Here is a 27,867-nt window from a genome sequence, read left to right as displayed (position 1 = left end):
AAAGTCCCAATGAACCTATTCATTGAACCTATTTAAAAATGTCAGTTAAATCTTTTGCCTCTCGGGTAGCGCACCACACCGCTTACATACAGAGCGACTCGGCCTGAGATTTATTGAGTCTTTTTCAGAACGTCAAAAAAGTGTTGCACTTTAAGAAGAGAGCGGCGCCGTTAAAAACACCGGCCGAAAAAAAAAAGAGAAGTGGAGGGGTCAGATAAAGTTGAAAATGAAATGATTAAAATCAGTGTCATAAAATTTTGACTTTAGCAGTGATATAAGAGACATGTCTGGCTTTACCAGCCTGATCCCCGATTCTGAAAAGGGTTGTCTGTGATTTAAAGGCCTCATTACTTTTGATATCTGTTACAGTGACTGGAGGAACCAAAAACACTCTGCTCCAGGATCTAAACCTGATAACGTGTGATATTGAAAGAATATTCTGGCAATTCAGAGTTGCACTTGAATAAGTTTGGAGAGCTCTCAAGAGACAGGCATGAAACAAGAATAGTCAAAATTGAAGCATAAGTTGAAATATCCAGACTCTCACTCACTAATGTGGGTCAAACTCCAAAACGGATGGAACCTACATTTCCCATAATGCAACAGCCTGATTATCATAGGGTCATTTTATGTTGCTTTATGTGTAAAATTCATGGTGGGCTCCATTAAGATCATGGCAGAAAATCAAAAGTTTTACAGAGCATCATGACAGAGCAAACTTCGTCTTTTCATTAACAGAAATCGTCATGTTGCAGACCTTCTAATCAAGAGGTAAAGGGGGATGGTGGATCCTGTGGCCCGTTGGCGAGACACCTGCCAAGCCGCAAACCACTGTTCGAGACTTACAGTTGTGTTGTGTCTTAGGGAGTGTTGCCATGTTTCGGGCAGAATTCTAGCCCTCAAATGTGGGCATTTTTAATGACCTGTCACTGTTTTTCCAGCGGAGACAGTACCACAAGAAGCAGACATTGCTGTACTTCCTGCCAGGGGGCTAGTGGCACAAGAATCGGTTGTCTCTCACTAAAACGTTGCTGCTTTTCCAGCTGGGATTGTGCCATAATTTATGTCATAACCAAGTGATTTCTGTGCCTAAACACAGCACAACAGCATTGCTGAAACAAAGTTTTAACGGATCCACCACATCCCGAGTCTTCAACAGGGGGTCCTCAGAGTTACCGCAGGGGGGTTACCAATTTACCTCTTTATAAGATAATTAAAAATTCAATTTAATTTTTTTCAAAAAGTAATTGTGCCTGAAAACACACATTATCATGAATTCAACATTATTAGTGAGATAAATTGTCCTATTTATAAAACTTATTTAGTTAACAAATCCTTGTGCAATCATGTGAGCTTGCTAATGCTAAATCAATCTGCAACACTTTTTTTGCGTTCACACATTGACCAGTTAGCTTTATTATTACCAACATGGGTGCGTTGGTTGTTGATGACCTGGAACGCCATGTCAACTTCAGCCTATTACATGCATTGTCTGTTTTCAAAATACACTTCCGTTTTCACAGGAGGTGTACAGTTTAAGTGCAGTGTCTTTCAAAATAAACATACGATGTCGCTACAACACCATGAATTGACCTTTTTTTTTGCACTCAACAACTAATGCACATGGTTGGACTTTATTATCTTGCCGGATGCAAACACTGCTCTCCTGGTTGAAAGTTGGTGTTTGTTACACCCATCCACCCAAAATTGGTTGTCTCTTCCGAAAGCGGAAAACCAATCACATTAACCACAGTGTTGTTGAAGCATAAAGTTTCAACTATCCGCTACATCCTGGGTAGGGGGTCACAGCTTTGTCTCTTTTTCAGCAAAGGGGTAAATAAAGATATAAAATGTAATCAAACAAAATAAATTTAAATCTATGATCAGCAACTTTTACCATAAATATCATACTGATTTCCTGCATTAGTTATGAGGAGGGATGGGAGCATTGTAACATTCACATTTGTTTTCCTGGAGTGGAAGAAACATTGAGAAACTAATTTCTTTAAAACAGGAGCAGTATAATTTGAGGTAGGCTCCAGACTAATTGTTTCAAGGCAGATATAACTAATCATTTTTGGTCAAACAATCAATAGGAGAGAAACAAAGAAGTGACTTCACAGGGAATCCATACAGACTCTAATTTTGCATTCCTAACTTATCAGAGATTGCTATAATTTCGTTGGACTTCCTTTTCAAATGAGCTTTTCTACCAGACTGGAAAGGTGGGGGCTGCTGTAACATCATTTTAATGTAATTCAATTAGACAAAGCAAAGAGGACAGTGACACTTCATTTCATTATGAGTTCATATCTTTTTTCATCCTAAAATCTTTTCTTTTGTCGCAGCAAAACGACAGTTGCAATAGCAGTTATACTGAGGCACTGTCTGCTGAAAATAACACATCGCCAGTATTTGATTTCAACCTTCACTTTCGGGCACAAACTTTTAAAATAGAAAGCTCAAGCAGCTGAATGAGAAACTCGGGGAATGGTAGAAATGAGATTGAATATTAGTGTTCATTTACACCTGGTAGACAGGTGGGGGGGAGAATGCCATGCAAAAGATGCTGGTGTATACTTTCTTTGTGGTATTTCACATGTAATATAAAGCTTTGTGCATGTAATGAAATCTATTTATAGTGCCAAACAATACAGTCATGAGAGAGAAAGCAAATGTTCCATCCCCTTGAAGAAATAAGCCAATACTGCATTATCTCCTAAGAAACCTTGTACCTTGTTTTTTTTTTTTTCTGATGGGACTATTCATCATTTATCTAATCACAGCCGGTATTCATCCAAAATGTAATATAATTATGGGCTATAACTGTTCTCAGGATATTAAGCTGTATCTAGGCCACGGCTAGCTCAATAAACACCTTCTAATAATGGCTTTTAGTGGTCTCAGGAGTGACTTATCCTAACACATTGAGGACTCTCTATGGCTCCCAAGGCCAAATGAGTTTGCAGCTTGTTGCAGAGATGCACATCAGTCCTGTTAATGGGGACACTGTTTGAAAAAAAAAAAAAGAAGCCCAGTGGAGATTCTCTCCATCCACCAGACTGCCCCTTTCTTCTCTCATGCGTGATTATCAACCCCCTCCCCCCGAACACTCTCCTCCCATCCCGCTGTCACCGAGCTGCCTCCAGCCTCGGTCATTTCAACGGCTGAAAAACTCCCCAGGATTTATGCTTGTGGATGCAAAAGGTGGCCAGAAGCCTGGTTTGCGTGTGTGTGTGCTCATGTTGAATGATATTTCTTTCTTCATCTGAGGATTCCCTTGTGTTAGAAAATCTTCTGACTTAAACAGAGATAAGGTCACATTACTGACTGACAATTAGTCATCTATTCATTACAAATAAATTAATGTTACTTGTCATTAAAAAGTAAAACTGTGATCTAAACTGAAAAATCTCCTCAAGGTCAAAGTGACAGAAATGTAAGGCACTGATTGAATTGAGTCCCTAATTTAAGTCCTTTGTCTCCTGCTCTTGGTACGGAGATAATAACAACAGAGGAGACTGTGTGTATCCCGGTGTTGTGAGACAGAATGGTATCAGTGAAATGACATCAGGGGCTTTGTGTAGATCTGTGTACACAGCAGAGTCATCCCTGGGTGAAGGAACTGTGCCAAGGAAATGACGGGCTAATCCTGGAAAAAGAGCCTGAGACAATGGCTACATTTACATACACGCAGTAAACAGACTGTTGTACATTCTCTGGTCAAGGTCGTACACAGAGATGATCTGTTTACACGCGCACTTCCATAGCTTACCTCACTGACTCTACCTATTTCCATAAATCAACAAATGAAAGAATAGTTTTGATGATTTGCAGCTTTAGTCTTTTTTTTTTTTACATTGTGTGTTCTTTTTTATTCGACTCTCTCACTACTTTGGTTAAGGTCTGGTTCAACTACAGCTACTCTGTTAGTGCCTTAAGTAGTTTGTTTTCCTCCTTAATTTCCCCTTGAGTTGCTTTAAAGGGGACCAATTATGTGCATTTTGATTCATGCATGTGTTTTGGGTCCCTACTAGAATGTGTTTATATGCTTTAATGTTCAAAAATTTTTTATTTCACTCATACCATCTGTGCTAAAACACCTGCATTCACCTTCTGTCTGATGTGCAACGTTTTAGTCACTGTGTGTTTAAGCCCCTCCTGAAAAAGCTCAGTCTGCTCTGATTAGTCAGCACGTACAGCTTTTCTGCATCATTGCAGTTGGAAGGTGACAGTAACAGAGAATAGCATCACTTTCTACCATAAAAAAACCATCAACAAAAAGTTCTGAACCTTAATCTTCACAACTTCAACAGGAATATGTTCCGAAATCTGGGAGAAATTAACAACATCAGCAACCAAGATTACATTTTACCCTGAAGTTAGCATGTGGCTACATGTAGCGGTGAGGGAAATGAATTTAATGGAGTATAGTACCACCTTCCACCATGAAAAATCACCGATAAAAGCTTCTAAACCTGAATATTAACAAGCGTACATGTTCCAGCAGGAATATAATCTGAAACTGGGTAGAAATTCACAACATCAGCAACCAAGATTGCATTTTCCCTGATGTTAACATGTGGCTACATGCAGCAGTGAGGGGAATGACTGTTACGGAATATAGTTTCCCTTCCTACCATTAAACCTCTTTAACAAAAGCTTCTAAACCTGAATCTTCACAACCAGACATGTTTCAGTAGGAATATACTCTTAAATCAGGGAGAAATTAACAACCTCAGCAACCGAAATTACATGTTTACCTATTGTTAGCCTTTAGCACTTGTAGCAGTGCACATACAGCCAGAAAAATGACCCTAAGAAATAATGTGTGAAAAATCACCAATAAAAGCTTCCAAATCAAAATATTCACAACTGGACATGTTTCAAAGGAATATGATCCGGAATCTGGGAAAAAATTAACATCACTGGCAACCAAGCCTACAATTTCCACTGACGTTAGCATATGGCTACATGTAGCAGTGAAGGAAATGACTGTAATGGAGTATAGCGTCACCAAAAAAAGCTCCTAACCCCAAATTTTCATGACCAGACATGTTTCACTGGGAATAGAATCTGAAATCCGGGAGGCACCGACAACATCTGCAATGAAAATAACATGTTTTCCTGAAGTTAGCATGTAACACTTCTAGCTGTGTACTTGCAGCCAGAGAATGACCCTAATGGAGTATTGTGTTAAAAATTACCACGTGAAGCTTCCAAACCAAAATATTCACAACTAGACATGTTTTAACAGGAATATGATCTGAAATCTGGGAGAAATTAACAACATCTGCAACCAAGATTATATTTTTTCCCTGATGTTAGCATGTGGCTACATGTAGCAGTGAGGGAGATGACTGTAATGGAGTAAAGTGCCACTTAGTGCTGTGAAAAATCACCAAAAAAAAAGCTTCTAAACCTGAATCAACATCCGCAACCAAAATTACTTATTTACCTGATGTTAGCATTTAGCGCTTGCAGCCATGGAACAATATAATTAAGTATCGCCTGAATAATCACCAGTAAAAACTTCTAAACAAAAATATTCACAACTGGACATGTTTTAACAGGAATATGATCAGAAATCTGGGAGAAATTAACATCACCAACCAAGATAAGCCTGACATTAGCATGTAGCAACTTGTAGACACATCCTGAGGGGAACATTACACCAAATTTTATGCCAATCCAGCTAACAGTTTTCACAGTTCAATCAACTGCAGATGATCTTGATGAGGCTGTCCTTTGAGGAAATGTAGAGTCAAAAACCAATGATTGCCCCTGCATGATCTGCAAGTATTGAGTACATCACTGCGGTTCCAACACCACTTCTTCTACAAAGTCGTGCAGATTAATGCAAATTCTTCTTCTATAGCTAGTGCTAGACTGTAAACACTTCAGCACTTCTCACACATACTGTGCATAAGGACAGGCTGCCACGAGGGAAAACAAGGATGTATGTAAACAACACCAAGAAGTCTCAAAAGGACGACTATAATTGAAATTTCATATAAATGTTTAATCACACCCACTGAAATGAGAGTAACTGTCTGTTAAAAGAGGTTGTTCCAAATTAATGTAGACGTTGGCTTCATTTTTTTCTGAACCAGCACAGTGTGATTTTTCAAAAGTACATAAAAGGACTTTGTGACGTTTGACCTTTGTTCCACAGACCTGTGGCTGCTAACAGACAGTAACGCTGCAGAGCCAAGAGGGGGAAAAAATGGAATTTGGCCATTATGTAAAGATGGAGGCCTAGCAGAATATTTTCTTCGTTATCACAGTCCCTGTATGCCTGCTTTGTCATGCTATTTTGGCCGTCTTTGAGGAGCACTGTTGTGGCACAATCTCCACCAGGTGTAGCAACGCTGACAAAAACCGGCAGTGATAATAAAATCCTTTAGCTGAGTGCATGGTGTCGGCCTCTAATCCGAGCCTCACCTCAAAGGAAATTCAGACCAGCTTACATGCATGGATGGTGTCAGGTATAAAAAGAAAGGAAATCTGCTGTATTCCAAATACAGCTCACATCATAGCCAGACGCTGTATCAGTGCTGCTAAAAGTGAGTGTGACAATGGATGATCTCCACGACTGGGTTTGTCCTATTTACACAAAATACTGAGGGTATTGTTTATTGATAGGTTTTTTAAAGGAATATCCTTGCAGTGACAAATCCCTGGTTGTAGCTTCACTGAATAAAATTGGAAAAAAACATTTACTCCGGCTTTGTCTGCCAACACCCAGACCGAGTGCACATAAGGGAAGAAAATGGCACAAGAGTGACCAAAGCCTCGGAAGCAGGCCAGCCATTAGGAATTATGGACAGGGGGACTGAATTTTCCAAACTGGGCCCCTCATCTACACCCATTCCAGCACCCACCCTTAGCTCTAATACCAATACAGCAATTTCAAATGGTCTCACTACAATAAAAATGGCTACAATGGGGACTAACATAATCTCACATGAATAGAATTGGGCTCATTGAATCCACAAGACTCTCAGCTTTCCAGTCATACCCAATTTATGCAATTCCAAGACTGTTTTGGGAGCCTAGAATGCAGAAACATTCAAATTTTGAAATATGGCAATGCAACTTTTTTCCTCGCCAAATTTAGCCTAAATTTGGAGCTTTATTTTGCCCTTTCCCAACAATATAGCAAAGCATGCTTGGTACCACTGCTTGCTTTAGGTTGCCTAGTTTCATATGATACCAGTGTCTTCACCCAAGCTTCAACAGCACGCTACAGTGGCTTTTATTTGTTAGTCTGGCTAGCTCCTCACCTTGGCCACGTTCAGCTTCGCCTGTCATGCCTGGTGCTTCTTCACACCCTTTTTTTTGGCCAGGAATGTGGTCACTCTGCTCCGTCCAGTTCCTTGTTCTCTCTGTACCTTGGCTTCTCTGTTTTTTAAGCCCCTGTTTTTTGGTGAGACATTTGGACTTAGTTATTCAGGCTGCAGTTGGCTTTGCATCTGTACATTAGCAGCACATGTAGACCCCCGCAGTAATTCCGAAAATGAGGCAGTTGAAAATTGAATAACTACAGGGGGTGGGAGATCAGATTACAAAGTTGAAATGTGTTTTAATGACAACAGTACATTTATTCATCATGTAAATCCATATAACTTCTGTCTATTGTCAAGTTCCTGTTACTGTTTGCACTGTAACCACTATTGTCAATGATGTAAATTGTTGTACTTGATCAATTTAAGGCTCAACCGTAGACCTTTGCATGGGCCCCCTCCCTTGGCCTGGGTCAGGGTCATCTGTACTCCTTTGCCCAATCGCCCAAACTACTGAATAAAGGTGTTTCCTCATAAGCTCTATTCAAAATTGAGTTTTCCTTCCTCTGCCCTGTTGTGCTCCATGCCAACACTGGCCCAGCCAAGCTCACAAAAACAACATAACTGCCTCAGATGAAAGTTACAAGACTTAGCTGCTGTCATGGCAACACTGAGCCTAAATGCAAATTATAATAAGAGCATTCAAAAACAAGGAACATGCAGGTCACATGCCTTGGGATCCTATTTTGCAACTAAAACTTGTAAGAAATAATGCCAGCCTCCAGCTCACCACCTGTTGTGTGTGCCTGCTTGGAGCTCAGAGTATCAACCAAATTATGGTAATTATGATTTAAAAAAGTAAGTCTAACATATATCAATATAATATATACAGAGGGCATGCTAACTGAGAAATGCTTTACCAGTAAATGGTGCATCTATACAAGACAACAAATCGTGTGCTCACTGAGGCATAGAGAATGTGTAGTCAGTGGGTTCACCACTTTGGTCCAGACTGAAATATATGTCCATGAAAGTTTGTACAGTCAATCATGATCCCCAAATCATGTATCCGAATGACATTGATGGTCCCCTAATGTTTGCCCGAAAGCAGATGACACATTAACCCTTTAAAAATGGACCTCTGTTCAAAAAGATCTAAAGTTAGAATCATAAAAGCTATAACATTCATTCTTTTTATGGCAGAAAGCTAAGACCTATGTCTTTACCGTCATCATGTCATGACTTTATGTTACCTTGCCTTACATGCGGCGCAAACATAGTATTTAGCTGTAATTATGCCAGAATTTCCAGATGTGTGCCATATCATCTTATTCACAATAATACTGGTATAATTCTTAATCTGATATGAAAGATTCATATCGTTATACTCGCAATATTTCGACTCGTTGACATATTGACGTCATTCTGTCAAGCATGGCAACAAGAAGCATGGCTGAGAGTGAAATTATTACCGACTCCACGGTGGTTCCAAAAAGAGGAGCAGCTTCAGTGGTGTGGAATAAACTGTGGCGTCCTGAATGTTTTATGAACAGCCCCGGACTTCTCAGACTCTTTTAGCAACTTACCGCTCAGAGGGAACTCATTCAGCGGCTCCTCTGGCAGCAGCACAGCGTCTCTCCCTCTCCTCTCTCGCGTGTTCGTGTCGTCAAGTGATTTTGTCATAAACCTTAGGTAATGTAAACCTACATGAAAAAACTCCATATATGTGAATGTGTGATAGTTGTGGTATCATAACAGCCTGTCACAGGTTACAGCCTGATGATTAGAGGAGAAATGGCAGAGCATAAAGGTCCAGGTGGAAAAAAAAACCAAGTCAATTATTTAGGATTTTACTAAAAGAAGTAAATCACCTGTTGATTTATATATATATAGATCCCAGGGGACATGTTTTGTAGCTGGGAACTGTTTAAATGTGTAATTTGTGGTAGATTTAATTTAGTTGAACTATTAATATTGTAACAGAATCTGAATCTCACTCTAAGTTACTGTTGTTGTTCACAAACTAAAGAAAAAAGAGATCATTTTTGTTTTTACTGAATATTTGAAGCAAACTGTAAAACTATATCACTTATTTTGTTGCAGTTCTATGTTTTCAGATTAATGATATATATATTTTTTTCACTAATTTGTCATATCGTCAAGAATGTCGTTATCGCAAAAATACCCTTAAATATCGTGTTATCATCTCAGGACCATATCGCCCACCCCAAGCTCATAATGTCATAATGTCAAGGCACAGTTGTGCCAGAGGAATGAATGTATCTGCACTTTGCTCATAAAAATAAGCATATCTCAAAAACTAAATATTGTACATAGTTCAAATGACTTACATAGTTTAAAGAAATATTTTGTTTATGTTTGTACAATATAAAACTCTTTTGGATTAATATGTTTTGTGTTTTTATTTTGCAAAACTTAAAAAAAAGTCAGATTTTTTATTATTTTTTATGACACAATTTTAATACTTGTATGAATTATTATGGATTATTTACCTTTATAACCTTTTAGCTTAGGTTGTACAGATTTTAGGGATATAAAGCATCTGAAGATACTCGCAAAAATACGAATGCAGGCATTGGCGGACTGCTTCTACTGCAGAGCTCAAAGGGTTAAATAAACAAAATATGTTTTCTTTTGTCAGCCAAAAGTTGATGTGTATTGTTATTTTACATATTTTTACTGTTGGCAATATGCTAAATTGTTTGCAAGAGGTTTGAAAAGGTCTTGTGAGAGATAATGTGACAGCAGTTGGTGGGAGACTGCAGGTGTTGGCGTTTCAGCAGGTAGCAGAGCTGGGCGACAGATGGGGATGATTGACAGTTTGGATTCATGTGAAATTGTTCCACTGGTTTGTGCTCATCTGGTGGCTTAATGCAAACAGCGAGGACATTAGAAAGTGGTAAAGAATCACACAGAGGTGTTACCAATGTTTCCAAATGACTGTCTGAAATGAATATAAAGAAAACCATCTCTTAGCAAAACATCTATTAGAAACACTAATGCACGGAGGTGTGATACACGTAATATTTTCATGTAAACTTCTGAAATACAGTAAATATAAGCGATAGGCAAGATGTTTGGAACAAGCAGTCTGATTGGTCAGCTGCTGGTGCTACAACTTTGGACCCCAAAAGTACGACTCGACAACAAAACAAGGCACATAAGGTGTGTGCCACTTGTTGACGTGCTTACAATGTTTAACTCCAGACAGCGTTTGGTGCTCAGGCTGATTAAAAACATCAGATCTGTGTCACAGGTGAGGAGAAAAATCACTACTGATTAGACCTCCCTGTCTATTTCAACACTTCCCTGTCTATTTCATCATGTGAAAGCCAGACGGAACCTTAGAGGTTCACTTAACTTTCAGCAGGAGGTGAGTTATGAGAGGAGAAAGAGCTTTTGGGAGGGGGGGCTGTTTGTCACCTGCCATACTCAGTTGTGAGTCTGAAACTAATTAATGCAGCATATGTGCCTCATTTGAATAGAGCCCCAAAGGCGGGTTCAAGTCACTGAGTGCCAACCCTCAAACACATCTATCTCTGTGTGCACACATAAACGCTTATTCGAAGAAGAAAAAAATGGATCCCACAGTGGCACTGATGTAAAATTCCATAATGGACTTTCCATAACGAAATCAAAACACCTTTTTAGGCTACAAAAAATCTTTTCTTTTCTAAACAGGTGTTAAACAGGTCTCCACTTAGCCTTTTTTAAAATCCAAGTCGAAAGCAAGTTGAAAACACCGTTTTGTAATATTTCTGCGGTGACCCAGTAGCACCACCCTGCTGACATCTCTGCCCTTCCAAGAGTATTCATAAGATTCTGTCTCCCTTTTCAGTTTTATTCCACATATTTGTTGTGGTTCCAGCAAATACGGCAAAAATCCAAAAATCCTTTAACTCTTTAAACCCTTACTGTGTTTTCTCTCTGGTACGTCATGTGTTGGTGTTTTCAGAATAGGTTACTGAAATGCCATCATGTTTACTCGTTCTTTTCATGTTTGACAACACCTGTATGAAAAGGAAAGATTTCACAAAACTGTATATTGGTTGTTTTTTTTTTCTTCTTCTTCCCTACAAACAACAACTATCTTAATATAAATGAAAGAGTGGAGAGCCTTCAGAAATATAAAGTGTTAAACCAACATTGAGAAAAATTATTTTTAAAGTTATTTTTCTTTTTCCTATTTACATATCACGCTTTGGGTAAACAGGAAGCACAATACTTCCACAGAGTCAGCCACACCTGGGCCTGATTTTTACCCTGTACATGTCAGTGAATCAGCACAATCTGAATCATGCTGAATTAGCTGCCAGCAGTTCCTGTTTGCATTGTAACCAATGTCTTCTGACACTAAAGAAAATATCTAAATTTCATGACTATAGGGCATCAGGGGCGTTTGTAGGACTTTGTAGGACACTGGGAGCCTAGCCCGGGTCCTGTATAGGGATATGGAGAGATCCTTCTGCAGGAATTTTTTTTTGATGAACAAGCTCTATTTTAATGCTTTTTTAACACGCTCTTTACCGTTAAAAACTATTTTTTTTAACTTCACTTATTATTTTGTTATTAATTATGGATGATGATCATAACTGCTATATCGTAGGCAACTCGACTTGCTTGCATTTTTGAAGACGTTTCGCCTCTCATGCTATAGTTACTATCATTAAAATATTCTTGACTAGAGTCAGAGAAATAGATAAATGTATGTATTTAGTAATAGCGTAAGGAGCTCGGACATCTGGAAGGAACTTGGAGTAGAGCCGCTGCTCCTTTGCAGCGAAAGCGGTCAGTTGAGGTGATTTGTGCATCTGAACAGGATGCCTCCTGGGCGCCTCCTGCTGGAGGTGTTTTGGTCATGTCCCATTGGTAGGAGGCCCCGGCGCAGACACAGAACACACTGGAAGGATCACATATTTAATCTGGCCTGGGAACAACTTCAAGTCCTTCATATGTAGCCTATATGTTTAGATCTGGGGCAATTTATTAAACATTTGGGGCTGACTTCTGGACTCCCAGGCGTAACAGCGTCAGTGCAGAGTGTGATCTAAAGTTTAATGGAGCATGCTTTCGGGGTGTTGGAGGCTTAGTGGTAGAGCAGGCGCCTCATGTACAAGGCTGTTGCTGCAACGGCCTGGGTTTGAGTCCAGCCTGTGGCCCTTTGCTGCATGTCTCTCCCTCTCCCCCTTCACACTTCACTGTCCTGTTGATTAAAGGCAAAAAATGCCCTAAAAAATATCTTAAAAAAAGGAGCATGCTTTCAATAATTTCTAAGCAGATTCTTTGATGTTTATGCTCAACTGACATCACAGAATTTGCTACATTATGACGTCAAGACTGAATATAAAGAAGGGCGACATGTCTCCTCCGGTTGTAGAAAAATTACGCAAAAATATCCTAGATACAGGCTTTGCCATCTTGTGCTGATGATGTCATTTGGAGTCTACACAGTAGAGTAGTAGGGAAGCGGTAATGTGGTAGCAAATTCCCACCCATGCACCTGTCCAACCCAATCGCAAAGCAGTGCCATTGATTGCAAGCACACCGATTGGTACACACAGCTGCCAATCATGACAAACAAACCTCCTTTTTAGAGCATCAGATAATTGATTATAAACAACTTATCAGAAAAAAGAACACGTATAAGAACTACCTAAAATGAAAGAAACCATCTTCAAGAAAAATTTCTTTGAGGTGTACTTTGATTTTTTTGCTCGGCCCATGACCCATACTGCAGACAGCCACCAGGGGGCGATTGAGATATTTGGCTTCACTGTTGGGGAGCTGTCATACTGTCCTTTATATACAGTCATTGCTTATGACTGAGAAGAAAGGTGGCTTTTTAAAATGCTACTTCCACAAGCTTCTAGGTTCAATCAAGGCCAAAAACATTTCATCATCATCAAACCCCCCCCCAAAAAAAGATTTTGTATGCAAAAAATCATCAAACTAATGCTCTGGCTGTCAAAAACCTGCCACTGTGTCCCTTTAACCTAGCAGTATGCCATGCAGTCAGTGATGTTGGCAATGCCATCTGTCCCTTTGATAGTCGGCCGACCTAAGATCACCTGCGCACTGCTGTTTCTGAAGTCTGCAAGGACTTCGTCTTCAAGTTGAAGGGACGGCATTTGGACTTTGGCCAAGTTTTCAAACGCATGTCTTTCCCCATCGTTTCCAAACTCGACACAGGAACCAGGCATCACAGATGTGGAGTGCACGCATTAAAAACACAACAGACAAACTTCTCCTCTGAAAAAGACTTTCCAAAGATGGTCGCCCCATGCAGCAGAAGCAGCAATCAAGAGTCTGAAGAAACAAGATATTTGTTGCACATCAATACCTGATGGTAATTTGGGACATTGTGGTCTTGTTATTTAATGAACGCTTGTCTCTTTAATGACATCCAAATGTGACAGCTTAGTCCTTGGATTAAAGAGAAAGGTCCCGTGCTTCAACTGCCACAATCCTGCTGTGAGCAAAGTGGCCATTATATTGCTGCATTCCTCTCCACTACCAGATCTCCGAGCGCGGCTCAATTATCCCACTACTTTCACAACGCTTGCTGACAGCCGTGTTGGCAGGTGTGTCCTTTCCAGACGCGTTCACCTCTCCGGATGGAAAATTAGTCAGTGCAGCTAGCCATCAGCTAAAGCAACTGACATCTTCCACCAGCATGCCCTTTCATTAAGAGTGAGAAGATGGAAGCGAGAAGAGAAGAGCAAGCTCTGCTTGAACATCCAACACCAGAACGCCGGCTCTGAACTGAAGACCATGTGCTGTTTTAGAAACAAGCTACAGGGAGTTAATTTAACTCAAGCAGATAACATGATGACAAAGAAAATCCTCCTCAAAGCAAAGCCGTGATTATTGAGTGTATTGATGGCCACTATTGTCCCACAATGCATCTGGATAAAACTGACACAAACCATGGACAGTGGTACAATGGCTCCAGCTCAGAAACACAAAATAAGTAAGAAATCCTCATGCAGACATTTTTACTGGTTGTTCTGGAAATTCTACCTCTGAAAAATGTGTGTGACAGTGATTTATGTCTGTTGATGTCAGCGTGGTTTACAAATTATGCCACTTCCAAATTAGTGCACTATTTAGCTATAAAGTGAGGAATCTGTGCGTTTGTGTGTCCTTCACATAAATGAGGAACTGTTAATCCGATCTACTTCACACGTGGCGGGTGTATCGCTGGGTGGCTTAAGATGTACAGTCTTGAATTTGGTGCAATTTGGACATTCAATATCAATAAACTTTGAATGAACAAGCAAACAGTGCTCTGTGGCTCTGTGGGGCTCCCAGGCTCTGCAGAGAGTCAAGTAAGTCTCCATCTACATCACTACATCACTCACTTCAGTACAATTAACAACAGATAAAGAAAGAGACTGAAGATGTTACATTATAGCAAACTCAAACACTTCAAGCATCAGCACTCCTAAGTCATCAAAATCAGGTGCTTGGTCAATGACTTCCGGTGTCAGGCACAGATGAAAAAAGCTGTCCTTTAATGTCAGCATGATACACAGGCAGTCGCTGTCATTGTTTCGTGGCACCCGGTGGTGTCAGGGGGAAATGTGGCACGACAACAACAAAAGTGAAGGCAGTGGAAGTCCAAGTTGGGTCCAACAACTACCAACTTTTACCTGGGAGGCCGGTGTTTGCTTCCCATAAGATTGTAAAGCCCTGTTATTTTTTTCCTAAATCCAACTACGTGCTTTTGTTGCCTAAACCCAACCGTGTGTGTGTTGGCAAAACGTGACCATGTGCGTTTGTTGTTGAAGAAAAAAATGTGATGTTTCCACCCTTTCTCTGTTGTTAGGAATGTTGTTGGCTATTTGCATTGAAACATTTTTTTCTGCAGTAAAACTATTAACTCTTACGAGTAAAACTCTCAGTGCTGCACAGTAAAAGTCCTGCATTCAAATTTGTACTCAAAGTGAAGAGGGAAAAAGAGGAATTATCAGCACACTGTACTTGAATTTACTTCCAACCTGTTCAAGGTGGAGCTTTCACTTTAGATATGATGCTGAATAGTTTAAAGAATAATAATGCATCATATTTAATTATTATATTTTGTGAGCAGAATCTAAATCTGTGATGCACTTAATATCACGTCTCCGTCAGGTAAATGTAATAGTAAAGTGATTTTCTTTGAAGCAGAAGTTCACAGTAAATACTATTGAGCTGCATATTTTTTAGTGTTTTGGGGGCCTTCTGTTATTTTGGTGTGCAGTGAGTTAGATTAGCAACATAGTTCAATATTTTTCATATCCAAACATCATAATACATCTATAGCTGTTTGGGGCCCAGGTGCACTGCTCAGGATCCGAGGAAGTGCAGTGTCGAGAGTGAAGGTGTTTCAACAAAAAGCTGCAAGGAGCAATACTGCATAGGCCACGCAGTTGGCCTGCTTTAAACAGGTGTGTTTTAAATGGGTGCTGGTGAATAAAAACAAACTCAAGTTTGTTTGCCCCCTAAGGGTGGTTTATTTGGGCAGGTGTGAACACAGCAGTCACACCAAAAGAACCAGACAGAGACCTTCTTGAATAGGTGGTCTTGGTCCAGTTACAAACGAACTCTGGTGCAGTTCGTTTGTAGTGAGAGTGTGTTCCGACCTGGATCTGAACCAACTGGAGTCACATGACACATTGTTTGGGTTAAACATGAGCATGTTACAGTCCTGGAGGATTATTAATGTGCACCTCCTCCTGTACTGCCTTAATATGCACATTCAGCACATCCAATGCATCAAAACATTGTTTTCTAGTTGGAGCCGCGCCTCGTTTTCAAACTGTATGGTTTGACTAAAATGAACAATGACAGCAATATAGTCCACGATGAGCAGCGCTAAAATCAACCTGCGTAGTTGTCCCTCCATTGTGACATTAGAAAGTGTCACATTTATCTTGCAAGTGTACTCTTCTTCAGTGTTTGCTTTACTTCCTGGATTTTTCCCACATGGAAATTCTGACCAATCAAGAGCAGCTTTCTCACACAAGGCATTTGATCTGGTCCGCTTGTAAATGCTGTCATGACAACATGAACCAACTCCAGGCAATTATACAACTTTGTAACAACATGAGTCCCTGATTCAGACCAAAGCAAGACAACTCTAGGTCTGAAAGCAGCCTGTGATTCAGTATTCATAAATGTCTTAGGTAGGTAATCTCACCCTCCTAAGAATTTTCTTACAAGCCACCAACAGAAGTCTGTATACCTCTCTTAATATCGCCATTCACAATGGTCTTAATACGGTTTTAAAGCTTAACATAACTCTAGTGGATAAATACTAAATCCCTTATAAAAACATTTTTTTTTGGTAGTAACCAAACCCAGCATGAATCATTTGTGTGTGTGATTTGTTGTGCAATCCTCCCCAGTTCCTTGACATCCCTTTAAAACAAGTGCTCAAGTGTTGTTTGTGTTTTTTAAGGAGGTATTTTTTTTCTGTTTTGGTCAAAGTAAGTGAGAAAGGTTTTGTAATCAAGTTGTTTGTTCCCTCCTTTATTCTCCGAGTTGGTATAGCTTCAGCTCATTCTACTGTGTGAGCATTTACGCAGCTCTTTTTCCTGTAGTTTTTGTTTCGATTGAGCGCCTTTAACTCTGTGGGTCTCACAAGTGAAAATGACTTTGTACCACAAGAGCTTCCGACAGCCAGAAGTGCAGCGGTGTTTATCCACATGCATAATAAAATCAGTCATTATGTTGGAGTTTTTCCAGTTTCTGGGTCTCTCTCTCTCATTTCAGCATCAGAGCTAAAGCTTAATTTATAAGAACACAACGTTTCAACACCCACTTCTCCAGTCCACTGGCAGCTCATCTCAGAGCCTCTTCTTTTCTCTGCCGCATGTTTAATTTGTACCCGCCTGCCCTCCACGCCTCTTCCCCTGTACCTGGCCTATTTTAGAGGGAAATGGACAATCTCGGGAAGAGCCTTCAAGCTCAATAGTGTCTCAGCTTCCTCTCTCTTTTAGTCACGACAAGCGGGGCATCGCCATGGCAACAACATTTGAGAGGATATGGGGAGCCAGGCGGTCAGCGCTGATGCTTTTCTAACAGGATCTGACTTGGTGTCACACACTGGGCACGGAAATACAGACATGAATTAGCATTTTTCAAATACATTGTCATTTTTGGAGATTGCCCCGTTGACACCCAGATTCTTAATCATAATTGTTAATGACACCTAAAGGGAGCACAAAGTAAAAGGCACTCAAAATAATCACAAATTAAGTCTGTTTTTTAACATGAGTTATACACTAAGAGATGGTGTTGAAAACAAACTCCAATCAAGCTAATTGATTATTGTCAACACCAGTGGTGATAGGTAGTTACAATGGGCCCCAGTGACCGCTCTTATAATGGGCCCTAAGACACAGGGTTATGTGACTAAAGCTACCATATTATCTTATCATCACATGATCAAATAGAGACTTGACACTGGTTAATACCAACATACACATTACCTAGATGTCATCATCACATATATATATATATATATATATATGACAAAAATACCAACGGGAATAAGGGATTATTCATCTAATTGTATAGTTTTTTTTAGGTTATTTATAGTTTATGGCAACACATTCACGCTCCCACCTTGTCACATATTGACGTTTCATTATAGACTTTCCACGTCAAGATATGACATGAAAGGTACTCTGGGTGAGTTGGTTGTTGACGTTTGGGGACGCTGTGTCAAGTTCTGCCTGTTACATGCATTGTCTTCTTCCAAAGTACACTTCCGTTTTCACAGGAAATTTACCGTTTACATACAGTCTCTTTCAAAATAAACGCACTTCATTGGTACAACACCACAAGCTAACGTTTTTTTTTTCCTAACACACGTGGTTTGGTTTAAGAAAAAAGAACAAGGTTTGGCTTAACACCTCCTGGGTGAAAGTCCGTCTTTGTTGGACACATCCACCACCACTCTCACCCACCCCACGTGGACTTTCGTCACCTCGACGGACATGTATTATGCCGAGGTGTCTGATGCCGCAAGTCACTACTCAAACGGCAGATTTCGATGACTTTGGAGTAAGACCAGGTTGTTTATGGAGACTAGGCGTATATTTACTAACATATTTTATTATAGATTGCTACTGGCTATTTTACAAAAAAAAGAAAACAAGATTGTGATCGAAATAGGTCTGTCTTTTCAAAGGCATTTACAGCAAATGGCAAATGGAGTCTGTCTTTGAACACAGGCATATTTCTAAGGTATCAATTTAAAGTACTCACAAAGACCTGTTTTCTGCCCAACACAGGGGCCAACCTGCCTGCATTGTCTATATTTAAGCCCCTGCTCAACACATTCTCATCTCAACCTGTCAAATATTGCTGCTTGAATAGTAGATATTCATGTCTACATATGATGCACTGGGTATCCTCCTGTGTCTGTTGCTGATGCTCCAGGACGCTGTGTGGATTTCTGCCTTGCATTGTGTCTGTCGTGCATACAGTCTTGTTCAAATTAAACTTCGGACGTTGCTAAAACACCTAATATTTATGTTTATTTCCTTGTGCAACAAAAGCACTTGGTCAGGTTTAGAAAAAGACATTGCTCAGCATCGTTATGGGAAGCGAACAGTGGGCTCCTAGATGAAAGTCCGAGGTTTGTTGGACCCATCCACCTCCCCTCCCTCTTGCCCTATAGAGACTTTTCAGCTCATTACATTACCTTGCTACCAGTGACGTTATAAACTTTGACTGCCTGGCGGCGGATCAGACCACTGCAAAAGGGGCCTTTTCGCGTCAGTGTCTGACGCCAAAATCACGGACAAAGTGGCAGCAATTGACGAGTTAGGAACGAGGATGGACTGTATATGTTTGTGGGTCAGGCGGGGTGGACTGGATCTCCAAAGGGCTGGGTTGGTGCAGGTTTTAAAAAACCCCAACCTGGGCATCACTACCAGCAACACAACTTTATTATTAGACCAAAGCATTGGCATGACGATGACCTTGATGAGGGCCAGAAGTTGATTGCTCAAGAGATAATATGGTAAAGTGCTTTATATGAAAGCACTTTACCATATTATCTCTTGAGCTACAGCCACCGCTGTTTATCTAAATTAAGTGAGCCCTTCAGTCAGAAATCTCAATAATATTGACTATTGTTAATGCAACTCATTAATTTGCTTTACTCAAACTTATCTGTTTAATGATCATGAGCTGCAGCTGTGTTTCATACAGGCAAATTAAACAGCTATGACGGTATTGTTGCAGGTGTTGCACAGTTTGTGGAGTTGATTCTTTATTTTCACAACTTCCTCTGGCCTAGCTGCTGACCCTCTCTGCCCCTGGGGACACATGTTACTGATGTGCTTATTGATGCATTTTCAGCCACTGACTCATCACTGACAATATTCATTGAATCAAGGCTTGAAATCCAAGTCAAAACAAAGTGATTCACTATTTACTGAACTACTGTCTGTATTGTATTCAGACTGGACACCCACATGGGTGACTGGCTGATCAGACCTCTCCTCAGGACTATGTGGGTGTATACGGACTGTGCTTGATTGATATGTCTGTCTCTCCTGTTTGTTTTCCACCTGTTAATGCTGCAATAACTGATGTCTTGTTCACATGTGGGCAGCAGAATCAAGCTGTGAACCAACCCTGTGTCACTTCCAACTTTTCAAATACAACGCTTGGTCAGTGGCCCCCGGCATCAGATACTGACGCACCAAGCACCCTTTAGCATAGTAGACGCACCAGGTGGTGGCATTGTTTGCAATCCAAGTAGCTACCGTAGTATATAAATTCAGAAAGTCCATATAGGGTGGACAGGAGGGAGGTGGATGGGTCAAATGAACTCTGTACTTCCAACTAGGAGAAAAGTCAATCAAGTTATTTAAATAACAATGTAGTGTGCTAGTATAATAACAAGGAAAGATTATCCAACATGTTCTCATCCCAATTTGTCACATATCGCCGCTTCCTCATCGGATTTTTACCATCTACATATCCCCCTGTGTCCACTGTTGAAGTTCTGGGACGCCTCTTCCGACAAAGGGACCTCAACAAAAAGCACATGGTTAGGTTTAGGCAGGTAGGTCCAAAATTTTTGAAGGGTGTGGGGGGGGGTATTAGATAATGTGAAAATACCTGGGGGCCAGCTGCTTCTCGCATCAAATGGGTGATTAAAAAACTAATCACATACAAATGAGACAAACACAACAGTTTCATCTTTCATTGAAAAAGTATTCAGCTTTCTTGAAAGCAGTGGCCCTCGCTGTCGACTTAATGCTCCTCTCCTGTGGCTATGTTAGGTACCAAGCAGGAAATGTCTGCTGTTAGTTAACTGTTTGATTGCCTGTTTACCGTGTTTATGAAAACACATTATTTCTGCCATTGTGAGGTGACTGGACAAAATGCAAGTGAACTATACAGTGTAGCAGGCCACATACAGTATAGTATGTTTGAAAGACAAGTGGGGGGCTGTTTAAATTTGGTCTGTGGGCCGCCGGACTTTGGACATACCTAGGTTTAGGCAACAAAAGCATGTGGTTAGGCTTAGAAAAAAACACATCATTGGCTTTGCATTTATACGGGTAGTGTGCTTCCGGGTCAACGTCCAGGATTTGTTGGGCCCATTCACCGCCCCTCCCGTCTGCCCTATAGGGACTTTCCAGCTCCTTATATTATGTTGTCACCGGCTGTCTTTCAAACTGATGCCGTCCAGCAGCATATCAGCATCGGTATTTGATGTGATGGGAGTGATAATGGGTTGCTCGACCACATCATAACATCACTTTTAACGCTAATATGGAGAACTTGTTCGCAAACAGTTGCATCCTTACGCATCCGGCCGCTACAGAGCAACAATATAATTCATTTGGAGTCGTGTTTGTGTCCAACTGATGAACATGATTTCAGCATTCCCTCTCTCGTAGCCCCATTTTGGTCTCTACCAACCCCTGAGGGAAATATTTGGCTCTTTAGCAGCTAAATGCTCCACTATGAGTTTTTCTTGATTTCTTTTTTTCTTATACTACAGGAGAGGAAAAAATGACCTGACAATTTCATGTGTCATATAGTGAGGTGTTAAAATGAACAGGGGACAAACACTTAACCTGTATTTGAATTAAACTGATGTCTCAATGCTGACCTTGAGTATATCTAAAATAAATGGCGTCTTGTCAACATCCCATTTTCATTCTTACACTTTACAGATCATTGTTGGTAACCTCTATAAAGCAGCTGGATTTATGGTTTTATCTCCTGGAGTGGAAACCACACAGCACTATTTTCAGAACAAACCAGTTTTAACCTTCAAGGAAAAACGAGCATGATGCATTTGATGTGGAAAATGTGGTCTATATGTTGTGGGCTTGTTCTTAAGGTTATATTTGCATTAAGAAATGTTGGAAGGCTCTGTTGCGTGTGTGTTTGTTGTGCGGCTGGTGAATGCATTAAGGAAAAGAAAAAGCAGGCATTTCACGGGTCAAAACATGATTTGTCAGCTGGTACAAAAAAAGAAAAAAAAAACCCTGCCTAATATTTCCACTGAAAGCCCGATTTCACATCGGCATAAGCCTCGTGGAATAAGTGAGTGTTAATTATATTTAAATATTCGATACAACACCTGAACCCTCTGCTAATGTTCATTCACCAAAATCGTGTATGCATATTAATGAAATCCCATCTCCATCAATCCACCGTGAAAATCCATTCATCTGGTTTAAGCCCATGTTCTTTTGCCCTTTACAAATATTTTATGAGAGGGGAATATTGTAACTAAAAATCCTTTTTTTTTTTTTTTTTTAAACAAAATGATATATAGTATGATAATGCAGTTATTAGTGTTCCCTGGCATTTAGACTGGCAGTAGGCTGCTTAAACACACATTAATTACACCTGCTTCTTTGACATCTACTGCAAACAAAAGATGTACACAAAGTCACACAAGTAACAGGTTTTCAAACCTCTTCAGCATTTCCACTTCATAATGTACTTAAGCCTGCAACGGCTGATTTTATTGGCCACTTTGCCACACAACATTTACACATCATCACCTTTTAAGTTGATTTGACGACCTTGTTGGCAAAGAGTTGCTTATTTAAACAACCAGCAGACACAGAACAACATTATCATTCATTTAAAGTCCTGTTTCTGGCCACCTGGTTAATCTAAGTCTAATATTCACTCTCTTTTAGCTCTGTTTTTGATCTCTACTAATACCTTAGGGAAATATCTGGCTCTTTAGCTGCTAAATGCTCCACTATGTGCACTAGATACTCTCTGTCTGTCTGCTGTTTGATGCTGAGCAGGTAGTGTACAGAGGGTTTATCACAGCATTTTGACTAAAAAACAGCTGCTTGTTGCAGCTGAAAACAACACCATGAGCAGCGTTCCTGCAAGCCATGAATATGTTACTTTCGCATGTTTCATGCATATATCAGTATTTCTAAAGTGATGAAGTATATGAGCTGACTTTGTCATCACAAAGTGGAGGGGATGAGGGATGGCCATCATCTCGGCGAGACTCCTGCCAATCTGGAGACCACAGTTCAAGACTAACAAACAACAAAACTGGTTGTGATTTAGCAAGTTGTTGCTGGTTTTTAGACAGCAAAAGGGTGTTTTGTAGCAACCTGTTGCTGTTATTCTGGCGGGGATAGTGCCATGAAAAGTGGTTGCTTTTCACAGACATTACTGCGTTTCCTGTCAGGATTGTAGAATGGAAAGCAGTTGTTTTTTACCAAGACATCACCCCATTTCCTTTTGGGACAAAGGCATGAAAAGCAGTCACTTTTTTACCAAGACATAGCTGTGTTTCTTGCCGGAATAGTGGAATGAAAAGCAGTTGGTTCTTATTGAGACATCACCTCATTTCCTGCTGGGATAGTGGTACGGAAAGCACTTATTTTCTATCAAGACATCAACTCATTTCTGGTCAGGATAGAGGCATGAAAAGGCAGCTGCTTTTTAAATATATCCTGTGTTTCGTGGCAAGGCTGCAGCCTTTGTACATGGGCACCTGCTCTACCAGGTGAGCAAATGGGTGCACCGAGTGGTTGTTTTTTAACCAACATATTGCTGCTTTTCCAGCTGGAACTGTGCCCTTAAAACTGGTATTTTAAGCCCAAACACGGCCTTTTCTGAACCATAACCAAGTGGTGTCTGTGACTAAATCTAACCACACCTTCACCACAGCTTTGTTGAAACATAAAGTTTTAATGTTCCTCGAATGTGCATATGTAAAACATCAGTGGTTTGTAGAAATGTACAATGGCCACTTTTGTTCTGGAGATTTGGTTGCTATGAGAGTGAAGCAAGATAGTCAACAATGAGCTGACACTCACTCTCGTAAAGCTTTTGTTTAAATCTAAAAAGATCTTTTAGCAGCCAAATTCATACTGAATGATGGCTTCTGGAGCCAGCCTCAAGTGGCCATTAGAGGAACTGCAGTTTTTGGCACTTCAGCATTGGCTTCATTTTTCAGCCTCGGAGGTTGCTGCTTGCTTGTAATATCCACAGTCTTGATTCTATACAGCTGCTTATTATTGTATTTAGCCCATAGTTTCTAGTGAAACCTCCAGCTAATATCCAGTAAATATATTCATGATGAATTACTGCAGTTAAATATTTCCACTTAAAAATGATGATGAGCTGGGACACATTATAGTATCCAGGGCAACCGTTCAAAACCTCGTAAATGTTGAAAAACAAAAAGCATCTGTGGACCGGCCAATACAAGCTGCCAACATCATTTACAGGGAGAGGACCTCAGTTCAGCTGCAGGTGTGTCTGTCTGACACAGGAAGTCAACAGCATGTCAGGAGGCACTTCAACGGCCTCCTATACCACTACCATCACTGTGATATAGTAAACATGCCAACCTATGCTGATTACATCAATTATTCTCATTCATGTAGTACTCCAGATGTCCCTCTGCCCAGCAACACTTTCCAGCTCCTCCTGTGGGATCCTGATGCGTTCCCAGGCCAGTTGAGATATATAATCCCTCCAGTGTGTTCTGGGTCTGCCCCGGGGCCTTCCACAGGTTAGACATGCCCGGAACACCTCTAATGGAAGGCGCCCTGGAAGCATCCTGATCAGCCCGAACCACCACAGCTGGATGCTTTCGACACGAAGGAGTAGCGGCTCTACTCTGAGCTCCCTCCAGATGTCCAAGCTCCTTACCCTATCTCTAAGGCTGAGCCCAGCCACCCTTCTAAGGAAACTCATTTCAGCTGCTTAGATCCGCGATCTCATTCTTTCAGTCATTATCCAGAGCTCATGACCATAGGTGAGGGTTGGGACGTATGATGGACCGGTAAATTGAATGCGTCATCTCAACAGTCTGGATCATGCATCATTGCAGTTGCCGCGGCAAACTGCTGATCCATCTTACACTCAGTTACTGCCCAAGCGCCGGATTTCGATGACTTCATAGTAAGACCGGGTTGGCTTCAACAATGCTGTAGTCAACATGTGGAGGAAGGAAAAAGATCATGTCCTGGTGGAGCATTCCCAGCAGGAAACAGAATAAACAACCAATTTTCATGCCACTGACTGTCCCCGCTGGAAAAACAGTGACGGGTTGCTGCAAAACACCCATGTCTGGTGCCTACTGATCCACTGCAACCACAGCAATGACTCACTAAATCGCAACCAGTGTTGTTGTTTGTTGATCTTTAACAGTGGTCTGCAGCTCTGTGGGTATCTTGCCAAGGTTGTACCCTGTAAATGTTGATAAGATACATATGAAACATGCAAATATAACTTCTTGGTGGATTGCAGAAGCATACAATGCCAACATTTTCTTCTGGAGAATGGGCTGGCACACACAGCCAGAGCGATTATGGTGGTAATCCACATTCAAATGAAAGATTACGTAGTGATCTTCATTTACAGCTCCAGTCTGCAGTTCTACTGAATTTAACACTCACAGTTGGCAGTAAAAGAACTTGCATGAGCGATGGAAAGGGGAAATAGCTTTTACCTTAATGTGTCTGAAGGAATCAATTCTATATGCACGACATTTAAACACTGTTAATAATAAAACACTTCCTGTGCAGTAAAATACCATTTTAATACAGATCCTCATTTCTATAGTTATTATTTAAATTGTTTTTGGGTTACATAAGGATAAAAATGTCACCAGAGATTTGATTCTGACTATAATGTCAAATGGATACCTCACTCGTGCACTCCATCTTAAATAGCAAATCTAATTGTAAAATCTGCAGCACAAGAGGTCAGATGACTCAGGACATAAATTGCGAAAAAATAATTCAAACTGAGTGAGAAGAGCAGAAACCTGTCCATGTCAAATGCCTGGACCATTTTTAAACGGACCCCCCTGGGAAGTATGAGTCATCAAACTTTATCATTTAAAAAGATAGGCTGGCTGTTTTCTCTAAAACACTTGAGTTGTTTACAACTCGCACGCCTCGGCAATCACTGAGCCCATCTGGCCCTATCTTTAATTTTGATCAAATCTGACCATTCATTGAAAATAAACAAGTAACCGAGCAATAAAATCATGTAAATGTAATTTTTTATGGCAAGCAAGGCTGGATTACCATACCGGCAAAATGCGCTCAAACCCTCAGGGGACCCAAAGGTTCTTCTTGGTTTGGGGTAATCTGACAGGTGCATTTGTTTTGTCTACCTATATGAAACCTTCTGCATATTTCTGTATGTGATTGCGTTTAACTAAGCAGCCACAAACAGAAGGTTAATAGGTGCGCGTGGCACATTTTCTGAAGCCCCTAATTTGATCATTATAGCAAGGGAACGAGGTCTGCTTAAAACTTCCTGAAGGAGAAAACTGAGCACATGCTTAATAGAAAGTTTGTGGCCACAAGCTCATGAATTTGTTCACACAAATTACAAAACTGCTGCCACAAAAAGATGAAAAAAAGGATGCAAATTAGGCAAAATGAGAAAATGATGCGTATCATCTTCATTCAAATTAATGAAAACCAGAAAATGAGGTCTATTTTTGCCTCCACACAGAATCGTCTCATGCTGTTGATATAATCAGTCCTGGCCTCAGAGCGGGTTTTATTCCTCTGTGGCACCTTCAGGGAACCACTGTAATTGGTTGCTTGGTGCAACCATTTCACATGTGTAGTTCCAGCAAGGAGAATGAGAAGCTTCTGTTTTTTTTAAACAGGGTGTTTATGTAATGTCTGGATCTATGCAGTGACAGTAAATGATATAAATATATCTTTGTGGCACAATTAATGCAACAAAAATAAAACGTAGTCTGCCTGCTCCTTGGCAGATGCTCTGTGGCCTCAAAAGACAGGTCTGTTGGATCAATACATGACTGACGCCAGGCACATAGCTGACATTTCCAGGCTGGGCAGCCTGGCACAGCTGTCAACTTTGCAACAGTAAAAGTAGGCATGCTGCAGAGAAAGGATACAAGTTCAAAAAAAAAAAGAAAAAGAGAGACATAAAGAGGAAAGTAGAGATACCAACCATGAGCTGCAGGTTCAGTGCTGGGCGCAGTGTCTGAGCACACAAGGAGAGGACATGGCAGTTGAGGAGGGAGGTGTGGAACAGGAGGAACAGCATGCAAATAAAGGAGAAATGGGGGAGGGGGGAGGAGGCAGGGAGGGAGCGGGGCAGGGGGAGAAAACAAATGACACCCATAAGCAAGCATTCAGAAGACCAGAACATGACAAAAGACATAAGGCTTAAGGGAAATCAAAGGGAACCAAAGGCAGTGCAGAGATAAACATAAGCTTACACACAAACACACACATACGCACGCCAACACACACACGCACACAAACACACTTCCCACTGCACAGGCTGGACGTTCCACTCAGAGGGGAGGGGGGCTACTGGTTGAAGAGATATGGACAAGACTATTATCATGTGCTTTAGGCAGCTTTGGTGTGGAGAAAAGACAAACTATCAAGAGGAAATAACTGTGCAGCTGTCCTGATGTAACAGTGTATGACTTGGAAAACACTTCACCACATATTTACAATGTGAATATTTGGTATGGCAACGACTCAAGTTAAGTTTTGACAAAGTAACAGTGTTCAGTGGTGCAAACGACTTGGTATGATGATATATTCACAAACATGCTTTGATGAATTTTACCTTTAAACATCTAGTTTTCATTTTAAATGTACAGTTGTGACCTTACACTTAAGCGCTTGCACTAGCAGGAGGAGATCAGGTGCTATTGCAGCTAGTGTGCAGATGTCCACCAGACGCATGAATGTTTTAGATGTCAGACTGCATGTTTCAGAAAAGGGGTTTCAGATGCTGTTGGATGACATCTGACAAACACTTGGTTTGAAGCATGTTTTCACTCTGTCCAAAACCTTCATGTCTCCTTAGATGTTACATCTGTGCTGCTGTCAGCACCACAGCTGGTCAAGAGGAAAGTTAAGTACAACAATTCCAGTTTCTCTTAAAAGCTGGTTGAATTTTGAGAGTGTTTTTATCCAGCCCACTCACCAAAAGAAAATGTTAGGAACATATGTTTCTACAAACCACAAGCATGTAACATTTGCACGTTTTACACATATTATATTGAAGTTTCTAAAGTGATGTAATACATGAG

At 40.6% G+C, this 27,867-nt stretch overlaps 1 protein-coding gene across 5 annotated transcripts in view; it reads right to left on the bottom strand.

Moving 5' to 3' along the window:
• cadm1a (cell adhesion molecule 1a) overlaps positions 1–27,867 on the bottom strand; it is a 591,315-nt gene that overhangs the window by 21,438 nt on the left and 542,010 nt on the right. For 3 of the 5 annotated variants that reach the window (XM_049593071.1, XM_049593070.1, XM_049593073.1), the window contains one exon: positions 26,766–26,798. The exons of the other annotated variants lie outside the window; for them this stretch is intronic. In XM_049593071.1, coding sequence (XP_049449028.1) covers positions 26,766–26,798 — 33 coding nt within the window. The remainder of the gene's footprint in view (positions 1–26,765; positions 26,799–27,867) is intronic. 5 annotated transcript variants of the gene reach the window in all.

Source organism: Epinephelus fuscoguttatus, linkage group LG12, assembly GCF_011397635.1.
Source record: "Epinephelus fuscoguttatus linkage group LG12, E.fuscoguttatus.final_Chr_v1".
NCBI classification, from domain to species: Eukaryota; Metazoa; Chordata; class Actinopteri; order Perciformes; family Serranidae; genus Epinephelus; species Epinephelus fuscoguttatus.
Note: the sequence above shows the minus strand (reverse complement) of the source record. Positions and strands in the feature narration are given on the sequence as shown.